This window comes from Mirounga leonina, unplaced genomic scaffold (genome assembly GCF_011800145.1).
Source record: "Mirounga leonina isolate KUSES-001 unplaced genomic scaffold, KU_Mleo_1.0 Mir_53, whole genome shotgun sequence".
NCBI classification, from domain to species: Eukaryota; Metazoa; Chordata; class Mammalia; order Carnivora; family Phocidae; genus Mirounga; species Mirounga leonina.
Genome location: NW_023270807.1, coordinates 93,229,313 through 93,249,296, shown reverse-complemented (window position 1 = coordinate 93,249,296; position 19,984 = coordinate 93,229,313). Strand labels below are relative to the sequence as shown.

The window sequence follows — 19,984 nt, the reverse complement described above, 5'->3', positions numbered from 1 at the left end:
AATCTGTCCTTAATAAAGCTTTTGTTTTTAAATTTTTTATGGAATGGAACATGTTCACTTATAGAACAGAAAATAAACAAAAAAGACAATCAAAAGAAACAGTATCCATGAACCTAAAAGCCACAATTTTTTTCTCCAAGTATATACACATTAAAAAGTTCAATTCATATTATATAATTTTATATCCTGCATTTTCATATAAACTTCTTCCCATGTTACAAAAGATGCTTTGTAATTCTTAACTGATTATATTACTTTCCACCCAGTAGATTAAGATAACTTAATTAACCATTTCCACATTGACATATATTTTGGTTGTTCTGTATTTTTCACAAATGTATAAATAATCATCCAGAAGACTCCACATAATGCTCTCAGTATATCTGTGATTATTTCCTAAGCACAAACTTTCCAAAACTAGAATTACTGAATTAGAGATATTTTTACAATTCCATTCATTTTGCCAAAATGGTTTCCAAAACTTTGTACCAATTCACACAGCCTTGTCAATGGCGATTTCACCATATATTCATTTGCACTGAGTTACAATTTTATAGCCAAAAAAATTTTAATTTACATTACTAATTAAACTGAATGTTAATAATTAGCATTCCCTCCTTTGGTAGTTACACATACATGCTCTTTGTATTTTATTTTAATTTTAATTTACATTACTAATTAACATTTTAATTTACATTACTAATTAAACTGAATGTTAATAATTCCCTCCTTTAGTAGTTACACATACGTGCTCTTTGTCCATTTATCTATGGGGATCTTAGTTTTTATAAAATAGTTTTGTATGAGTATTTTATATATCCGGGATACTGGGCCTCTGTCTCATCTACTGGAAATATTTTTCCTTTGCAATGTTTTTCAAATTAATTGTACTGTTTGGGCCATACAGAATTTCTAAGTGTTTCCAGTCAACTCTATCATTCTTTTACTTTTTTTTTCTTTTTAAACTAAGCACTTAAAGCAGATCTTTCTGGTGGCTAAAGGGATTACTTGTTTGAAGTAGAACCTAGGAAGAAGCCCTGTCAGTAGTTTAGGTGTAAGATGAGGGCATGATATACCAAACAAACTGAGGAGATAAGTAAAAGTTTAAAAATTTAATGACTGACTGATTGTGAGAGATATGAGGGAAGCGAGAAAAGGCAAAATTTGTAATTTGGGGCACCCGGGTGGCTCAGACGGTTATGTATGCAACTCTTGATTTTGGCTCAGGTCCTGATCTCAGGGTTGTGGGGAGTCTGCTTCTCTCTTCCCCTCCTGCCACTCCCCCAGCTCGTGCTCTCTAATGAATCTCAAAAAATTCGTAATTTCTAGCTAATAAATTTTCAAATCTGACAGAAATGGGAGATATTCCAGAAAACTTTATTTAATATATCAATACTGGGCCAAAAATATTTCAAATTGAAGAAATTGATAAATATGTAAAATAATTCCCCCTGCAAAAGCACAAAGTTCTGCTTTATCAATTACTTTTCTTTAATCTAAAAAAAGAGAAATCTGTGTTTTAATCCAGGTCAGATATGAGAACCTTCTTAACAATATTTAGGAAGCTAGCATGACATCTTTACTAAAAATCTGACAATGGCAACACTTAAAAAAAAAAAAAAAGACTCAATCAGTATTACTTAGGAACTCTTCTTGCAGGAGAAAAACAAAAAATAAAGACTAGGACATTAAGAAATATACATGATAAAACACAGAGTTGACACCAATAGCATGATATAAGAAAAACTGATAAAACTGGGTACTACCAAAATCAAAACTTTGTGACACCCTGTTATAAAGACAAAAGAGAAGCTACAGACTGGGAGAAAATATTTGCAAAACAAGGACTTGTAACTACAATATATTAAGAACTCTAAAAACCAAGTAAAGTTAAAAAGCGGGAGGGGCAAAAACAGACATTTTACTGAAGGTAATATACAGATAGTAAATAAGCACAAGAAAAGATGTTAATTTCAGTAGCTATCAGGTAAATAAAAATTAAAGCCATGATATCAACATATCAGAGCGACTAAAATAAAAAACAGTGACACACAAAATGCCAGCGATAATGTGGAGAAACTGGTTCACTCACCACTCATGTTGCTGAGTGGAATGTACAATGGTGCAGTCAATCTTTTTGAAAACAACTTGCCGGTTTCTTATAAAATAAAACACTAGGAAGGCAGGGAACTCTGTGGGCTCTTTCCTAATAGTACTAATCCCATTCATGAGGGCTCCATGACTTAATCATCTCCCAAAGGCCTCACTTACTAATACCATCATTTTGGGGCGTTAGGATTTCAACATGAATTGGGGAGAGGGGAGGCAAACATTCAGACCATAGCACAACCCAAATGTCCTTCAATGGTTAAACTGCTAAATTCTGGTACATACATACCATGGAATACTACTGAGCATTAAAAAAAGAAACAAAGTATTGGTACATGCAAGAACTGAGATGAGTTTCCAGGCAATTACTACTTGCTGAGTGGACAAAAAGTCAACTCCACAAGGGTATGTAACATACGACTCCATTTATATAATATTTTTTAAATGATAAAATTTTAGAAATGGAGAATAGGTTAGTGGCTGCTAAGGGACGGGGCAGCAATGGGTTGAGAAGGGATGGGTGTGGCTACAAAGATGGGTGTAGCTACAAAAGAGTAACAGGGGATTCTTAGGGAACTGTTCTCTATCTTGACCATGGTGATATAGGAACCTATTCCTGACAAACTGTTTGGAACTAAACAACACACACACACACACACACACACAGAGGAATAAACATAAAACGGGAGGTATGAATAAGATTGGTGGATTTTATCAATGTCAATATTCTGGTCATAATATTATGGTATAGTTTTGCAAGTTATTACCACTGGAAGACACAGCGTAAAGGGCATAGGATCTTTTTGTCTTATTTCTGACAAATGCATGTGGATTTATAATTACCTCAAAATAAAAAGTTTAATTAAAAAAAAAAAAACTAATGGGATTCTTTCCAGGGATGGAGGGGTGTTTCAAATAGAAGGACATTTACTATTTTTTTTATTACATACTCCATTAATAAGTTCAAAGAAGTATAAGCATATCTGCACTTGCACAAATAGTAAAAAAAGTAATTTGATACACAGCACTTTAATATACATTCCTGATTTAAAAAGAAAACAAAAGACCAAACAACAAAGAAATATAGAAATATTAAGGTAACAATTAAAAAATGATAAAACATTAGAGTATTCACACTAAGGCCAGAGATAAATCATTTTTGGAAATCATTTAATACTGAAATGGAGGAGGCACAATGGGTACATCCTGAGAACATACCTATAACTTAATCTAAAACTCATTATAAATATAGTAGGGTAAGTTATAAAATACAGAGCACTGGAATTCTTTCCATTGCATTTTCTCACCATAATTAGAACATGTTAAAAGCCATAAATTAATATAGTTACTATACAGTTCATTTATTCAATCAACAGACAAAATTTACACACATCCACAGTGTCTTAGGTACCCTATTAGGAGTTAGAGATTCAAAGATCACCAACATAAGACATACTTCTTACTCTCATAGAGCTTACACTCTAGTGAAATATTAATAACATTCAGAGAGATGGCATTTATTAAATATTTACGAATGTCAGTTATGTGCCAGGTGGTAAGAGAAAACAAGATATTAATCCCTGTCCTCCAGGAGAATCCAGAAGATTAAAAGGTAAATCAGTGTATATGATACAATGTAAGTAAGATGAGAGGCACACTGGAACAACTTCCAGACCATCCTTATGAGGTAATGAAAGCGGTTCAAAAAGCGTAATTTGTACTGAGTCAGTAAGAATAAGCTAGCCAGGTTAAGAGGAAGTCAGTGATTCCAGGTAAGGAGCAGCATGTAAAAGAGAGTATGGAGCTTTACCAGTCAGCAAGTATTTCAGTGTAATAATCTTGATTTTTTTCTCACCAAAAATTCTTTGCTCTAGAAATTTAGAAAATTGTTTGCACTAAGATTATAGAAATACATCCCTTCACACATTTTTAAGTTGGTACCTACCACTTTTCATCAGATGTTTAAGTATAAAAGATGTAATTTCTGTACATCAGATATATACATCTAAAAATTATAGCATTCTTTCAACTGTATCATAACAACTTGATATAATTTTAAAACATACAAAGCTCCTTCTTTAAACATCAGAAATAATACATTTTGTAACTTTTTAACCTATACTCCCATTTACTTATCCTATAGAATTTATTAAAAGAATGTATTTGTATGCTCAAAAGTCCTAACTTGGTTATCATAATCCTCTGCAACAAAAAATGTATAAAAATTGAAGTTTAAACTTATCAAAACTTCCTGTGAGATAAGATGCTAAGTGTTAAAATTTTTCCTCTGGAGTTCCTCTGAGTGTTAAAATTATGTGATTATTGTAATGCATAATTGATCAAAACAGTATCAATGCTACACATTTCAATCATTAAAAAAGGGTAAAATTTATTGGAAATGCATCTTATACACAGCTAAACTGTGTATCTAGGAATCAGTATGATTTATTGTCATACAGAACCAGAATTGGTTCTGTTCCCACTTATATTTTTACAAATTTAACATGAGAGAAAATTCATTCATATAAAGCAGCAGATAAGAATGGAAGTTTTATCACAGCAAAATCACTGAATTCTTTTAATTCCTTTCCTTCTGGGTTATAGGCTAAAAAGCATATATATCACCTATCATCAAATACTATTTTTAATAATCTCTTAGCTGACATTTCATATAGGTCAGCTTCAAAATTTATTTTAAAACTAGAAAAGGATTTGTCACCCCATCATTAGAGTTATTTACTTTCTCAATTCTGTGAAGCATACAAAAAAATCTTACAAAGATTTATCATTTTCTTTCATGACACTGAGACAGGATTATTCTAAGACACCAACAGGATTGGGAAAACTGAAATACTGTTCAACATCCTTTGGCAAAGAAAACCAAACCAAAACAAAACAAACAAAACTCAAAAAAAATGTTTTTCTCTTATCACTTGTTTTTAATGTATTTCTGGAAAAAAAAAAACAACAAAAAAAACCACCTCAGAGCTGAGGATTAGGCTCATTTAGTTTGAGAATGTCTGCCATATAACATTAAGAGTAAAACCTGTTGTTAATGCCAAACCAGCCAGCCAGTGGAGGCTTACTTTCTCAGAAAAATATGACATAATTTTTCAATTCGAATAAATATGTTAAGCCACATCTGCATTCGCCTCATCTCATCTGAATTCTAATTCCAAAATTTCAGTAAGCCACAGATCCTTAAGGCACTTGGATGAAACAAGGCACTACCCACTTCAGCATTTCTCTTTTGTTGTTTGGCTCTTGTATCAGGAATGATATTCTTTAAAATAATGAATAGAAAATGAAAAGGTTAGGTCATTTCATGAAAACTCTTACATTTTGGGAATTCAGAACACTGCAACACAGGCCTGGTTTTAACATGAGGCTTTACCCTTAACAGATATACTTATAAATGTAAGCAACATATGAAAGAGACTTTTCCACTGTGGTCCTTCCTTGTCCTCGTCCCCACAGCTAAATCTTTTCACACCCACTCATACATGACTCTGGTCCCAAACTGTTCCTCTCCGCCCTTCCAGATAAAATCCCAAATGATCAAACAATGGCTACTAATATCTAAGGATAATTCCTCCTCTTCCCCCTCATAAAATGTTCTGTCTTCATTCCCCAAATTAAAATGTTGCTTTTGACATCCTTTCTCATGCCCTGCATTTTCAAATAAATGCTTATTCTTTACTCTGATCTTCTTCCATATAAAACAGGAAAGACAGGATGCTCTCCTTAATACCTTAATTAACAGAGACTTCACTACACCAGTAATTTGAATTGTCCCTTTTTTCTGGACACCGTGGAAGGTTTTCCACCTTCCTTCCCAGGGCAACACACCATAAAAATACTCATGATACATGAGAGCTTGCCTTTCTTCTTTAAAGTAGGAGAAGAGCAATTTGAACAGGATGTGGGAAAAGAGAAGCAGCATACTACTTTGCTACCCTGATCAAAGGAGCTTTGTCAGAGAAGCAACAAGCTGAGAATTGGGGAGATGATTCCTATAGAATTTCTTGCATACTGAAGTTTGAAGAACACTGGTTGGTATGTGTAGAGCACAAATCACAATAAGTCACTAAGAGCAGTCTTCTCTTACACAACAGAAATCAGACCCATATATATGGCAGCTACAGGAATTACGAGACTGCAAATATAAACAAGTATTTTTAAAGCATTTAAAGAAATACAAGTGTTTAAAAAATATAGTAACAAAAGACTATCAGAAATGGCTAGGTTGATTTAAAAACAACAAAAAAGAGAACATCCAGAAATAAAAAATGAAAATAGAAACTCAATAAATGGGTGATACAATAGGATATATGGAGGTGAACACAGACCTAAAGAAATTACATAGAACGTAGCACAGAGAGACAAAGGGATGCAAACTATGAAAATATTAAGAGACAAATAAAGGAGAAAAGTGCAACACATGTCTAATCAAAATTTCAGTAGAGAATACTTGAACAGATAATAGCAGAGAATTCTCCAGAATTTATGATACCCATCTGTAAATCCAGGAAGCCAAAGTCCCAAAGAAGATAGACGAAAAGAAATCAAGTCCTAGAAAATCAGAATATAAGTTACAAGAGAGTGATAAATTAGCTATACTCTAAAATTAAGAACTTTTGAACATCAAAGGACTTCATAAATAGAGTGAAAAATCAAACTATGAACTTGGAGAAGACATTTGCAATGCATGTAACAAAAGAGTAATATCTACATTTAAGAAAGGACAAACACTGAAATTAAAAAAAGGACAAAAGCAATAAATAGGTATTTCAAAGGGGAATCACAAAGGGTAATTAACATATGAAAAGATGCTCAACCTCATTAAGACTCAGTGAATTGCAAATTTAGCTTGAATTTCATGCTCACCAGATTGACAAAAATTAAAAAGTCTAATAACTTCAAATACAGTGGGTACCTTGGTGTTCATTTTATTATTCCTTAAACTGTATACACATTGTATGTGTTCTTTAATATGCATGTTTTATAACAAAAAATATTTTGTAAGTACCACTTGGATTTAGCAATGAAAATGTTTGTCTATGGCCCTGCGGAGAGCAGTTTCAGTGAAATAAAAGGCATGAAAAGTAGGCTGCAATGAGCTGAAAGGCTCTATGAGATAGGAAAGTAAAGACAACACAGACAACTATTTTAAGCTTAACTTTGAGGTTAGGCAGACAGAACTGTAACTTTAGGAGAATGTCACAGTGAGAGTTTTTTAAAATTTTATTTTATTTTTTAAATAAAGGAAACGGGGGCAAATTTAGAAAGATACAGCAAAAGGGAGAAGATGATGACACAGAAAATAAAAGCCCCTGGCTATCACAGGTATATAATACAGAGCTCATGAATAGCAGTTAGTTTTAGACAGGAATAAGGGTTCCTACCTCATTGTTACAGTTACCTCTCTGACATTTATCACTTTTCTCCTCCCTCCATCCACTTCAGTTACAATGGGCTCCTTGACCCTCCTTCAAGCAAGCCCCTGCCTCATGACTTTTGCATATGTTATTCCCTCTATTGAGAACACTCTTTTCCAATGATGCAAAGCCTGCCTTTCACTCCTTTCAAGTCTTGGCTCAGATGTGAACTCAGTGAAGCATTCCACGAGTACCTTTGAAGTGAAATCCGCTTCTCACCCCCTACCACCCTAATCCTGGTACTCCCTATTCTTTTTCCCTGCTTTATTTTTCTTCAAAATCTTCTAATATTCCATATAATATTCTCATTTTATTGTTTAATCCCCTTTCCCCCACTTGTGTACCAGCTCCATGAAGGCAGGAACCGTAGCCACAGTGCCTGGTAATGTTTGATACACAGGAAGAAAACCCAATAAATAAAAGGTGAATAAATGATTAACAGTCCCTACTTGAGGAACTGGCAGAACAAATATAATGGAACTCATACTGCATGATTTGAACAAAATGAAGTAGAGCCTAGGGAATAATCAACTTACTGCCTACAGAAGAGATTACGTTGGAGTTAAATCTTGAGTCATGAGGAGTTTGCCAAGTGAAGAAAGAAAAACACAGACAGACATTCCAAGGTATTGAAGAACATGGAGGTTTAAAAGGGCCTTGTACACTTGAGAAATGAAAATGGGGTACTGGAGTATGATAGGGAAGACAATAGACCAGATTTTAGCAAACCTTACAATGTTCACAGCAGAGGACACATTATATTGAGCCTGTCAATGCTAAAAACCCTTTACAGAAGATTACAGTTGCTTGGTCACTTGTTTTATTTGCAGTTTAAAGTTTACATAAAACTACTGGACTTACTGCAAAGGAAAAAGTCTGAACAACCTAATCTGTTCTCCAACTGCAGACTCTTATTTCTCATAACCAACCAAAGTCATAGTATTACTACCAAATGTCTCAAACCCAAGTATCATTCAAAGAAGTCAAGACAAAAAATTCTCATGGGTGGGAAAATGGTCAAATTCAAGGGCTAGTTTTGTAGCAACTACTCTCCATTTCGCCATCTTTGAGTTTTTTAACGAGCTTGCATGTTGTCCTACTTAACCTGCACTTATTACCATGTTTTCAATTAGTCTACCTTCCTTCTGTTCACATCATTACTGTCTTTGGGACACTCAGCTTCGTTTTAGCCTCAGCACAGTTACTTAACCATCCAGGTTATTTTCGAGACAGGAGACTCTTGAGTACGCACAGAAAACCTCAAGACAGCGTGTTAGCTCAGGAGCCCATGTAGCCAGTTGGAGACTATTTAAGCACAAGACCAGAGAGGCGGCGAACACCAGCCGCGCTTTTTACGTTTCGCCTCTCTGGGGCCTGCGAGGGGGCGGAGAGCTGGTGCGGTGGGGTAAACCCTGAAAAGGGCGGCGCTCCCCTGGGTTCCCAGGGCAGGCCAGAGGTCAAAGCTCAGGTCTAAAGCTGAAGGGGCGGGGCCTGCCTTAAAGACCAAGGGGTGGTGTGTGGGCCCTGGAGCGTAAAGAGGGGCACGGCGACTCGGAAAGACTCACAGTAATAAGCCACCACAGGGTCCCGCTTGTCATGTTCCTGAGCCGTCCTCAGATGATGCTGTATGCTCTTAAACTGGGGGGGTAGTGGGGGCAGCGGAGCAAGCTCGGCCATCTCTATTCCAGGAATCACCACTTCCTACTCGCGCGCCACCGACACTTCCGCTTCCGTCTGGTAGGTCGCGCGCACGAACGCGAATGGCAAGTCCCGCCCACTCTCCTGTTGCTCAGCGACAGCAAGTCAACTACGGGCTCCCAACAGGGACAGCCTCAATGTATCTCGCTCTTGGCAGTTAGAACCCAGAGAAGGCTAAGCGGCTCCGCCGTTGTGCCGCTTGTGGCACCAGCGCTCTCTGCTGGCTGCGGGTGGGAGGGAAAAGAGTTTTTGTTTTGTTTTACCTTCTTGTGTCCCCCATGCCTTTTTTCCTCCCTCCCTCCCTCCCTCCCTCCCTTCCTTCCTCCCTCCCTCCCTCCCCTCTTTCCTTCCTCCCTCCCTTCCCTCCTTCCTTCCTTCCTCTTTCTTTCCGCAAAACGGAAGGTAGAAAGGAAAAGCAAGAAGAGAATAATGTTTGTTGATTGGAGAAAGGGTAAAGGCGTGAATTGCCTTTAATATCATTCAGAAATTATCACTTCCAGTTTCTCAGATTATCTTAATAGCGTCCTTTTCTGATTTTGGAAACTTTAAATTCACTTATTGTGGAAGATGAGAGATGATGTGTTTAATTTTTTATATTGATTTTTTTATATTGAATTCTTCTGTATTGACATATTGGATAAAATAACCAGACTCTTTTCAACTTAAATACTAAGCACATTAAGCTTAAAGAAAATTGAATTTTTGTTCCGAACTGGTGCATGAAGAATCTGAAGATCATTTATTTCTGGAGAATGATCAATAATATGTCAGGTATTTTGACTCATACCATTGTAGGCATCAGCTTTTCCTTCCACCATTAGTGACTTCTTTTTCTCTCTTTTCCATCCCATTCTGTCATTTTCCAGGACTTTACATTTTATTTGCCTCCTCCAATAACCTTCATCTGTACTGCTTTATTTTCTCAGTTCCCAGTTTTGAGGGTTCATCTTAAAACTAGTTTTCATTGGGGCGCCTGGGTGGCTCAGTCGGTTAAGTGTCTGCCTTCGGCTCAGGTCGTGATCCCAGGGTCCTGGGATCGAGCCCCGCATCAGGCTCTCTGCTCTTCAGGAAGCCTGCTTCTCCCTCTCCCACTCCCCCTGCTTGTGTTCCCTCTCTCGCTGTGTCTCTCTCTGTCAAATAAATAAATAAAATCTTTAAAAAAACAAAACAAAACAATAAAAACCTAGTTTTCATTGAAATCACACTATCTCCAAGGAAAAAGATCTCAACCTCTGAAATTTGTCCTGCCTGCTCTTCTCTAATCACCAAAACATCTACCCCCCCCCCCCCCCCCAGAAACTCCCCTGTGTCCTTGTGATTACCCCTACTCCACATCCTTTGTCTATTTCTGCTTGCAGAGTACATTACCTTACTCTGGGTCTGCCTTTTTTTTTACCCGACGAGAAATTGAGACCTGTATTCTCCCCAATCTCAGTAACATTCACTACCACTTGATAATGTATATGCTACAGACTGAATATTTGGGTCTTCTTAACATTCATATGTTGAAACTTAATGCCCAATGTGATGGTATTAGGAGGTGGAGTCCTTGAGAGGTGATGAGGGCAGAGCCTTTATAAATGGGATTAATGCCTTTATAAAAGAGACCCCAGAGAGCTAGCTGGCCCTTCCCCCATGTGAGGATACAATAAGAAAGCAACATTCTGCAGCCTAGAAGAGCGGGCTCGCTAGAACCTGACCATACTGGAACCTGGATCTTCCAGTCAGCATAGTTGGATTGGTAGAGGAACTAAAGCAAAGTGTGATAACCGTAAATGTCATCTCTCTGTCCTTATGAATTCTCATTTATTCTTTTCCTATTCTTGATTGTCAACTCTGGTTGTTCTTAAAGTTCACCTAATAAGTTGTTTTGTTTTTTTTTTTTCAAAGACCTATCTAGGTCTCACCCCCAAGCCACCCCAATGTAATAGTTCTGGGTTGGAGCCTAAATATCAGTGTTTTTAAAAGGGCTTCAGGAAATTTTAATGGTATATCCAGGGTTCAGGACCAATGCCCCAATGAATCATCAATATGTAGCTGATGTTTCTCCAGTCTCTTTAAGCTAGACTCTCTGCCCTGATTGCCTTGATCAGAAGCTGCAATTCCTGCTATTGAGATTAAGGTCATGAGATATGAGTTGTTTTACCTCTCCTCTGGTACGACAGAATAGTAACAACGAGCTAGCATTTGCTGAGCATCTATTATGAATCATGTATGTTTCTAGGGACTTAACATCAATTCATTTAATCCTTACCACACCCTATGAAGAAGGTATTATCATTTTCATTATTTTATAGATAAGTGAGGCACTTAGAAATTATGTAACTTGCAGCAGATCAAAGCCAGTAAATATGAGTGTTTGATATTAAAATCCATGTCCTTTGGTTTCAGAGCCTGTGAATCTAACCACTATTGACTTTAATGTCTCTCTATACCAATATATCCTTGTACTTTAAGTTTTTCCTATTGAATGATCCTATGTCTGAAAAATCATGTGTTCTATTCCTAGTGAAAGCTGTACCTTCCTGTTATTCTCCTGATCTCTCCCTTTGAGACTGGAGGTTGCTCAGGTCCCTTTCTCATTTGCATGTGTTCTAAAGGAGGAAAGGGGCAAAATAAGCAAGTAAGTGAAATGGATTTTATGCCATCTGCCAACACATGTTCTCTTCTTTCCAAGTACTGTACTCCCATCATGAGAGGAGTATTGATATGAGGAAGAAAAGTAACAGAGACTGTTAGCATAACAGCACATTAAAATTATGGTGTGAAAGAAAATAAATATTAATAACATGAGGTTGTTTCTTCTTGTTGATGTTTTATAATGAAGAACTTACTATGAAGAAAGACCTAAATTCTCCTCCATCCAGCTCTGAACAGTTGCTGAAGGATCTCACATCACCCTCCAGGTTGGGGCTTAAATCTTGGCAAGTTAGGGGAGGACATAGATGGAATTCACCAGTGAAGCTACCTGGGCCTGGCATTTTCTTCGTGGGAAAGCTTATTTCTTTAATAAGTATAAAGATATTCATATTTTCTGTTTAATTGTTAAGTTTTTAGTAATATGTGCCTTTCAAGGAATGTATTCATTTTATGTAAGTATCAAACTTATTGACATAACATTGTTCATGCATGATGTTTCCTTATGATCATTTAAATATTCTGTTGTGATATCCCTGTTTTTTCCATTTATGATCTGGGTCATTTTCATTTTCTCTTTTATTATCCCAACCTGTCTAGTGAGAAAACAGTTTTACTAATCTTTGCAAAGAACCACTTTTTATTTCATTGATTTTTTTCTATTGTCTTTCAGTTTTCTACTTCAAGGTTTTGTGTTTTTTATCTCTCTCCTATTTAATTTGTATTTAAGCTGTTCTTTTTATAATTTCCTAAGGTGAGAGGTTTAAATCACTTTATAACTTAATTTTTCTAACAGAATATTTATAACTTCTAATATTCTGTTGATTACTCTTCTAGCTGCTTTCCACAAATTTTGAGAAACTGTGTGCATTAGTATTTGTTTATAGTAGTTTTCAATTTTCCACACAATTTCTTCCTTTATCTATAGGTTAATAGATGCTATTGCTAGTTTTTCAAATACTTGGGCATATTCCTGATATCTTATTTTTATTAACTTCTAGTTTAATTCCATTGTGACCAGCTAACATACACCATATGATTTCATTATTCAGACTTTCTTATGACCCAGCGAAGAGTCCCTCTTGGTGAATGTTCCACATGTACATGAAAAAAAAATGTATAATCTGCTGGTTAGGTGAAGGGTTCTCTAAATATCAATCAGTGCAAGTCAGTTATTAGTAACGTGTAAGTACTCCATCTCTTTTCTGATGTTCTTTCTACTTTGTCAATTGATTAGTGAGAGAGGGGTGTTGAAATCTCTAATTGTAACTGAATTTATTTCTCTTTTGAATTTTGTTAGGTTTTGCTTCATATATTTTGCTACTCTGTAACTGGTGACATACACATTTAGAACTGTTATGCTTCCTGATGAAATTATCCTTTAATCATTATTAAATGTCTCTTTTATCCCTGTCATCTCCCTTGCCCTGAAACCTACTTGAGTTTTCTCATATTATAGCCACTTCAGCTCTCTTATGCTTTTGCATGATCTATTTTTTTCCATTTTTTTCTCATTATCTAGTTGTAAAAATATTTGAATGGTTTAAATACTAAATCTTTAAATATTCAAAAATATTTAAGGTGGTGTTCTTGTTAATGGTTTGGTCTAGCTTCTAAAAAAAAAAAAACACATCTAGACAATCTTTGCTTTTGTTTAGGGTGCTAAGACATTTTATATTTATTGTTACTATTGGTATTTTTAGATTTAGGTCTAGTGCCTTGTCATTGCTTTCAATTTGCCCCATCATTTTTTGTTTCCTTTTTCTCTTTTTTGCCATCTTCTGGATTAATTGAATGTTAATTAACTAATTTTATGATTTTATTTAACTTCATTAGCTTTTTAGCCCAAATTTTGTTGTTTTGCTTTACCAGTTATCTTATATGTTACGGTATACATCTTTAAATCATCACAGTATACTTCAGGTGATAATATAAAACTTCACATATAAGAATCTTAGTATATTTGCATACTTAATTTGATTCACCAAATTTGTCTATTTTATATTTTCCTTTACCATTTTGTATTTATATTTTGTTGTTTTTTTATGTTTGTTTTCTAATTTATTACTGTATTCTCTGCCTTTATCCTTATTAGATTATTTTAGTATTTTTTAGTTTTATTTTGAAGTTCTTATTTTTACTTTTTATATTACATTTACTATTTCTTTTTAATAATAAATGTATTTTCAGCTCTCAATTTTCTGTGTACTACAGACTTGGCCCTATCCCATGGGTTTTAATAAGTAGTATTCTGACTGCTCTTCATTTATAAATACAGAAAAACTAGTTTAAATTACCTTGTTTGATCCATGGGCTTTTTATGAAATATTGATAGTCTTATTAATTTTTACTACATTTGCATTTTGGTTAGAGCAGTCAGTTTTTATAAATATTTTATATTTACACTGTATAAATGTCATATTTATATATATCATTTATTATTCAGGTGTATATAACTGTGTGCTTACAATCCTGATATAGTTACCAACAAAATGAAATCATAAAGTAGTAGATCAGTAAGGAATTAAAAAGATTATCCAAACCAACTCTCTCACTGGATCTGTATCCTTATACATAACAACAGGTACTGTTTACAGGGGTAAGCAGGGTTTCTATGGTGGCTTAGAAATGCCATCGCCTGTCCAGCAAGGAGATAGAGTCCAGGGGGGCCAAGGAGGCTAGATTTTGGAGGGCAGAATACCTTGGAGGGGAGAATTGCAAACAAGAGAGCTTCAGAGACCTGTAAAGTGTCTCCAACTGAGTTCTGCTCAGTGTAACGTCTTTAAATATCTTTCAAGGAAAAGATTGAAAGAAACATTATCCAAAATTCAGACAAGATTGAGACTAGTTGCTTTTCCCAACAGCCAAGGTAAAAAATCTCTTTACAAAGAGTCATACTTTGACAATGTACTAGAGGATAAATCAGAATAAGAATAAATCAGTGCTCATCTATGAGTGGGCAATGATATTAAGAGGAAGCCTGTTGGTTTTTTTTGGGGAGCAGGGAGAAAAAAAGGTCTTCCCTGAGAAAAATCCTAAGAGACAAACCAAGACAATGTCTGTGCTACTTCTCCCTTCTTTCTTTGGGAAATAGAGACCTATTTCCTGTAGCTACAACAATTTATGTAGCAACCATGAGTGCAATAAACTGACTATTTGTGTCCCCCTCAAATTCATATTTTATTTTTTTATTTTTATTTTTTTTAAAGATTTTATTTATTTGACAGAGAGACACAGCAAGAGAGGGAACACAAGCAGGGAGAGTGGGAGAGGGAGAAGCAGGCTACCCGCTGAGCAGGGAGCCCAATGCGGGGCTGGATCCCAGGACCCCAGGATCCTAACCTGAGCCGAAGGCGGACGCTTAACGACTGAGCCTCCCAGGCGTCCCAAATTCATGTTTTAGAATCCCAACACCTAATGTGATGGTATTAGGAGGTCAGACCTTTGGGAAGTGATTAGGTCATGTGGGTAGAGCCCTCATGAATGGGATTAGTGCCCTGATAAAATGAACTCAAGAGAGTTCCCTCACTTTCTTTCTACCATGTGAGGATCCAGGACAAGTCTGTAGCTCAAAGAGGGATCTCAGAACTTGACTGTACTGGCACCCTGGTCTCAGACTTCCAGCCTCTAGAATGGTGAGAAATAAATTTCTGTTGTTTATAAGCCACCCAATCTATGGTACCTTGTTATAACACTCCGAATAGCCTGAGAGGAGTCAACCAGCTTGCGGGTAGAATTTTGAGAGTGGTGGAAAGTTAACATTTCCAAAATACCAAAGGATTATCTCAGAAAGGATTTGCCTTGGTAAGGTGGCAAAATTAATCCTTCAGTAAGAACTACACTGGTTCCATTTAACAAAACTTAAAAGGAAGCACAGAGGATCAACCATTTCCAAGTAACTTAACTGTGCCCCAGAATAAAGTTTAAGAATATTCATGAGAAGAAAAAAATATCCCTCATCCAACAAGGTAAAACACACAATGTCTGGCATCGAATAAAAAATTTACTTCCAAAGGTGCAGGAGAATAGATCCAAGATAAACATGTTTGTGTTTGTGGGAGGATTGGTGAAAGCCATCCACCCTGGGTGCAGGCAATAAAAGGTGGGCTATCTATAGAGAATTTAAAAGTAATAATAAAGTGGACTAAACATTGTTGCTGTTTCTTAGCACATAGGGCCAGTGATTCTAAACAAAGACTGAATAAATACTCCTTCCTTTCAGGGTGGGCTAACCCCACAGCCTCCCCTCTTTAAGTTGCCACTGGACTACTCACTCAATATCTCATAAAGGTACTAAATCTTAGTTATCTTTGTCTATGAACTCTTAGTACAGTGTATATTCAATAACAGATACTTAACAGCTCTTTGTTGAATGAAAATAAGTTGGCTCTCTTCCTGTGCTTTCTATGTGGAGAAAGCCTCAATGATTTAAAATCCTAAATCTAGAAATTCATAATATTAGACATAGGCTGAATAATGCTTAAGAAAAAATTGAAAATCTCAGTATTTGACTGACTATACTAATAAGGCCTCGGTACAAGGCAGTCATAAAGATTTTAAATGATATCAAATAAAGGTGATTATTGGTGAGACAGAAGAATACACTGAACTGATAAAAGTTTTTCTGAAATAATTTCATAGCTCTTCAGGAAGTATAATTTAATATATAGTTTTTCAGTTCAATAATCTTGAACATAAAAGCTATAGTTGTTAGGATATCTGTGAGAGGTGTTTTTTTTTTTTTTTTTTCAACAAGAAACAAGGAAACCATTCACAATATTTGCCATAGCATTTTAAATTTATTTGGTGGCTATATTACCATATCATTTAATGTTAAAAATGTCAAGAAAACAGTATAATGCTAAAAATGTAATTATTTCATTTCTTTAAGTTAGTGATCAAACTATAGAATGACTCTTAATAATTAATTTACAACTTTTGTGCTTAAGTTACATTTTATATGAATGCAAGTATAATTACACCCTCAAAGTTTAGCCAAAAGGGTTCAGCCTTTACATTTAGGAGATCTGAATTCTAATGTGGTTATATGACTTTGGGCATATATATTTACCTCCCTGAGACTCAATTTTCCACTCTGTGTAAAAGAGATAATAAAAGTTTCTCTGGCCACAAAATACTGTGATTATTTAAGATGTTTTGTGTGAGAGAACTCTGTAAAAGTACTATTTAAAAAAGAGTTAACATTAGTTCTGTATATATTTTCTACTACATGACAAAATTAAAATAGAATGAAATGTTTGTTCGAGAATACCTGCCTTAGAACTTAGTATAATATTTTATATTAGACATGAAGTTCAGACACACTGAAGTAAGTTTAAAGAACAGATATTTATGTTTGAAATTGAGATACTCACTGAATGAGATGAAACTAAAAAAAAATGATTGATAAAGAATTGTGGCATGACAGTAGGTAATTACCCTTTTGGTCATTGCCTGATTAGAAAGCAAAATCTTCTAAATATGATCTCAAAAACTTCAGCAACACATAATATTACTGTAATCACAGTAAATGTATACATCGCAATGAGAAAAATGGTCTTCTCAAAGTGTTCTGGCACCATGCATTTTATAACAGTAAATTTTTTCCCGAGAGATCCAGCATCACACAGGTAGAGGGGTTTAACTTGGAAACCAAAGAGGTGAATCTGAAGCCAAAATGCTATCACCTCTAGACTAATTCTTAATAAAACAGAGAGGATATAAATCACAGTGTAGATAGGCTTTTGAAGAATGCATTCTTGATTGATGCTTTTACATGCAGCATAAAGATGGAAAATAGCTCCAGGAACCAGGACAATCACTAGTTGTAAGGCCCAGAACACCTAAAGCATGTCAGAAATATCTTAGTCAAATCAGCCAACATATTACCAAAAACACATGAAAGAGACTGAGTCTCAACAGAGGCAAACTTAACAATTCTACGTTCCGTAAGTCTTATGAGCAATAAAAATAATATAATGAAGATAGTAATGTTGAGCATATTTAATTACTAAGATGTTTAAAATTTTAAATTTTAGTAACTGTAAAAATGTATTCCTATTTTGCTGTCCTCACTTACCAATTATGAATAATAATGAAGTATTTTATTTTAGTAGCTACCCAATTTCCATTTTCTAATTACAGGCCTAGAGTATAATACTAACATCAATAGATAACAGAATTGTGGAGATGGAAGAAACTCTTGACCAACTAAAATTAATTTACGTGAAATATATAGCCAGTTAGAGAACAAGTAATGATTCTAGAAACAATACCTGTTAGGGTATTCTTCATCTTATTATGACATTATTTTACATTTAAAAAGAAAACAATTTTTATCTGGCATAGGGGAAGGTTTACGTGCACACAGAAAAACTTACTTGTGGAGTGATTGGCCTAAACTGATTGTAACAGAAGAGATTTATTTCTCTTTTGTCTGGATCACAACTGAAGTGCAAAGCCTCATTCCCATAGACTGCAAAACCTAACACCCCAAGGAAGAACATTCTTATTGATCCAAAGAAAAGGGTGTGGAATTGACCGATCACGGTTGGAGGCTTCACCTGTTAATGGTTTTAGGAGAAAAAGGTGTTTTGAAAACAAACATTAAAGAAATACATTTTAAAGGATGTTTTCATTTTCACATTTTAAAATATTTAAGATTCATGAATTTTTGAAGCAAGATAGAACTTTAGACCTCATTAAGCCCAATGCAAATTCTGCATCATGAGATTGCTCACCACTTTGCACTCTGAAAGTATGAAATGCAACAGTCAAATAGGGACATGTTGCTAATCAAATGTATAATCTTGGAAATATTTAAAAAGCTCTGAATTCAATGACTATCCTTCCTACCCCTGTAATCCTTTTGCAATAAAATCAAGAGAATCTTAAAATATCTAGGACCTCTTTTAGAAAATTAGATAACAAATCTAATATTAAATTCATTGGTATGCACAGTATCTTAACAACCAAATGATGTTTATTTAATTGTCATTACAGCTTATTTTCCACTTCTTAATTATCAGATTGAGAAGAGAGTGAGCTACTTTAAAACACTAACAGCTAAAAGTACTTCCTGAATTATTCTAGTTATAGTTTTAAATTCAGAATATTCTGAAGTATACGGTTGATATTTATATTATTCTCCATATATGTAGAGGTTCTTATTCATCAACACTTATGAAATCAGGTTAAAATACAAGACAAGACTCAAACAATTGTTTTTTGTTTGTTTGTTTGTATAATACTTACACATCCTTCATAGACGTTTTTGATGTAATTTAGAGACATGTCTCAGGAGCTGTTATCCTGGCATCCCTGCGGGTTAATTCTTGACCCACATTGCCACTTCGCTTCTGCCAGAATAAAACTCATATTCTCTCATGACTCTTACAGCAGAAAACACTTATCCCTGCAAATTTCTCTCCCCTCCTCCTTTTCTTTTCTTTTTTTTTTTTTTCATAGATCTCTGGGGCCCCAGTCAACTTTCCTATCTCTGTCCCAAAACAAAACAAAACAAAAACAAAGAAAAGCAGAGGGCATGTGGTCAATGTAATAATCCCTTTACTTACACCGTCAGCAGAGCCAGCCAGACAGACAGGAGTGCCAGCAAAGCAAGAGGCCAGTCCAACAAGGCCTCTGAGCACTCAGTGCCTCTCAACTACCTGAGAATTGCCTATATGTAAATCAGTGGATTCTTAAGCTTAGAGTTTTCTCCAAAATTTCCAGTGATCTTCCCCGCCCCCCCCACCATTTAGGTATGTCTGAAAAGATAATTACATGGGAAATATTCCTGACTCTTTCTTGTTTACTTTTATGGAATAGGACTAATTTCTGGGACATTTAAGAAACTGTAACACAGGTTATGACAGCTATTACAGCATCGAATATTATGGATATGTTGCTATATTTGTCTTTTTGCTGAATGCTTACTGTGGATGTGGAAAAATCTGTAGTAGATCTCTATTCTGAGTGAAAAGATAGTGTCCTGCCAACCAAGATGAGACCAGGATCAGCACAAATCATGTGAACAATCCTGCCTTCCTTTTTTTTGTCCTTCAATAAATACATCAAGTGCTAGACATTGTTATGAGTGCTGG

General features: G+C 35.3%; 2 protein-coding genes across 3 annotated transcripts in view; both read right to left on the bottom strand.

The window, feature by feature from the left end:
- The window catches only part of VTA1 (vesicle trafficking 1), a 64,120-nt gene extending 54,845 nt beyond the window's left edge, over positions 1-9,275 (bottom strand). Inside the window, exon 1 of one of the 2 annotated variants that reach the window (XM_034990836.1) lies at positions 9,113-9,275. In XM_034990836.1, coding sequence (XP_034846727.1) covers positions 9,113-9,224 — 112 coding nt within the window. In that variant the 5' untranslated portion in view covers positions 9,225-9,275. Of the gene's footprint in view, positions 1-8,799; positions 8,897-9,112 lie in introns of those variants that run through there. The other variant, XM_034990837.1, reaches the window with a different exon arrangement.
- Positions 9,276-16,729: 7,454 nt separating this feature from the next.
- On the bottom strand, positions 16,730-19,482 carry GJE1 (gap junction protein epsilon 1). Its single transcript, XM_034990838.1, has 4 exons — positions 19,457-19,482; positions 19,137-19,240; positions 18,263-18,445; positions 16,730-17,725 (listed from the first exon to the last, which is right to left on the bottom strand). The coding sequence occupies exons 2-4, from the start codon at positions 19,173-19,175 to the stop codon at positions 17,330-17,332; spliced, it is 618 nt and encodes a 205-aa protein (XP_034846729.1). The 5' UTR covers positions 19,176-19,240; positions 19,457-19,482; the 3' UTR covers positions 16,730-17,329.
- Between the last annotated feature and the right edge of the window lie 502 nt (positions 19,483-19,984).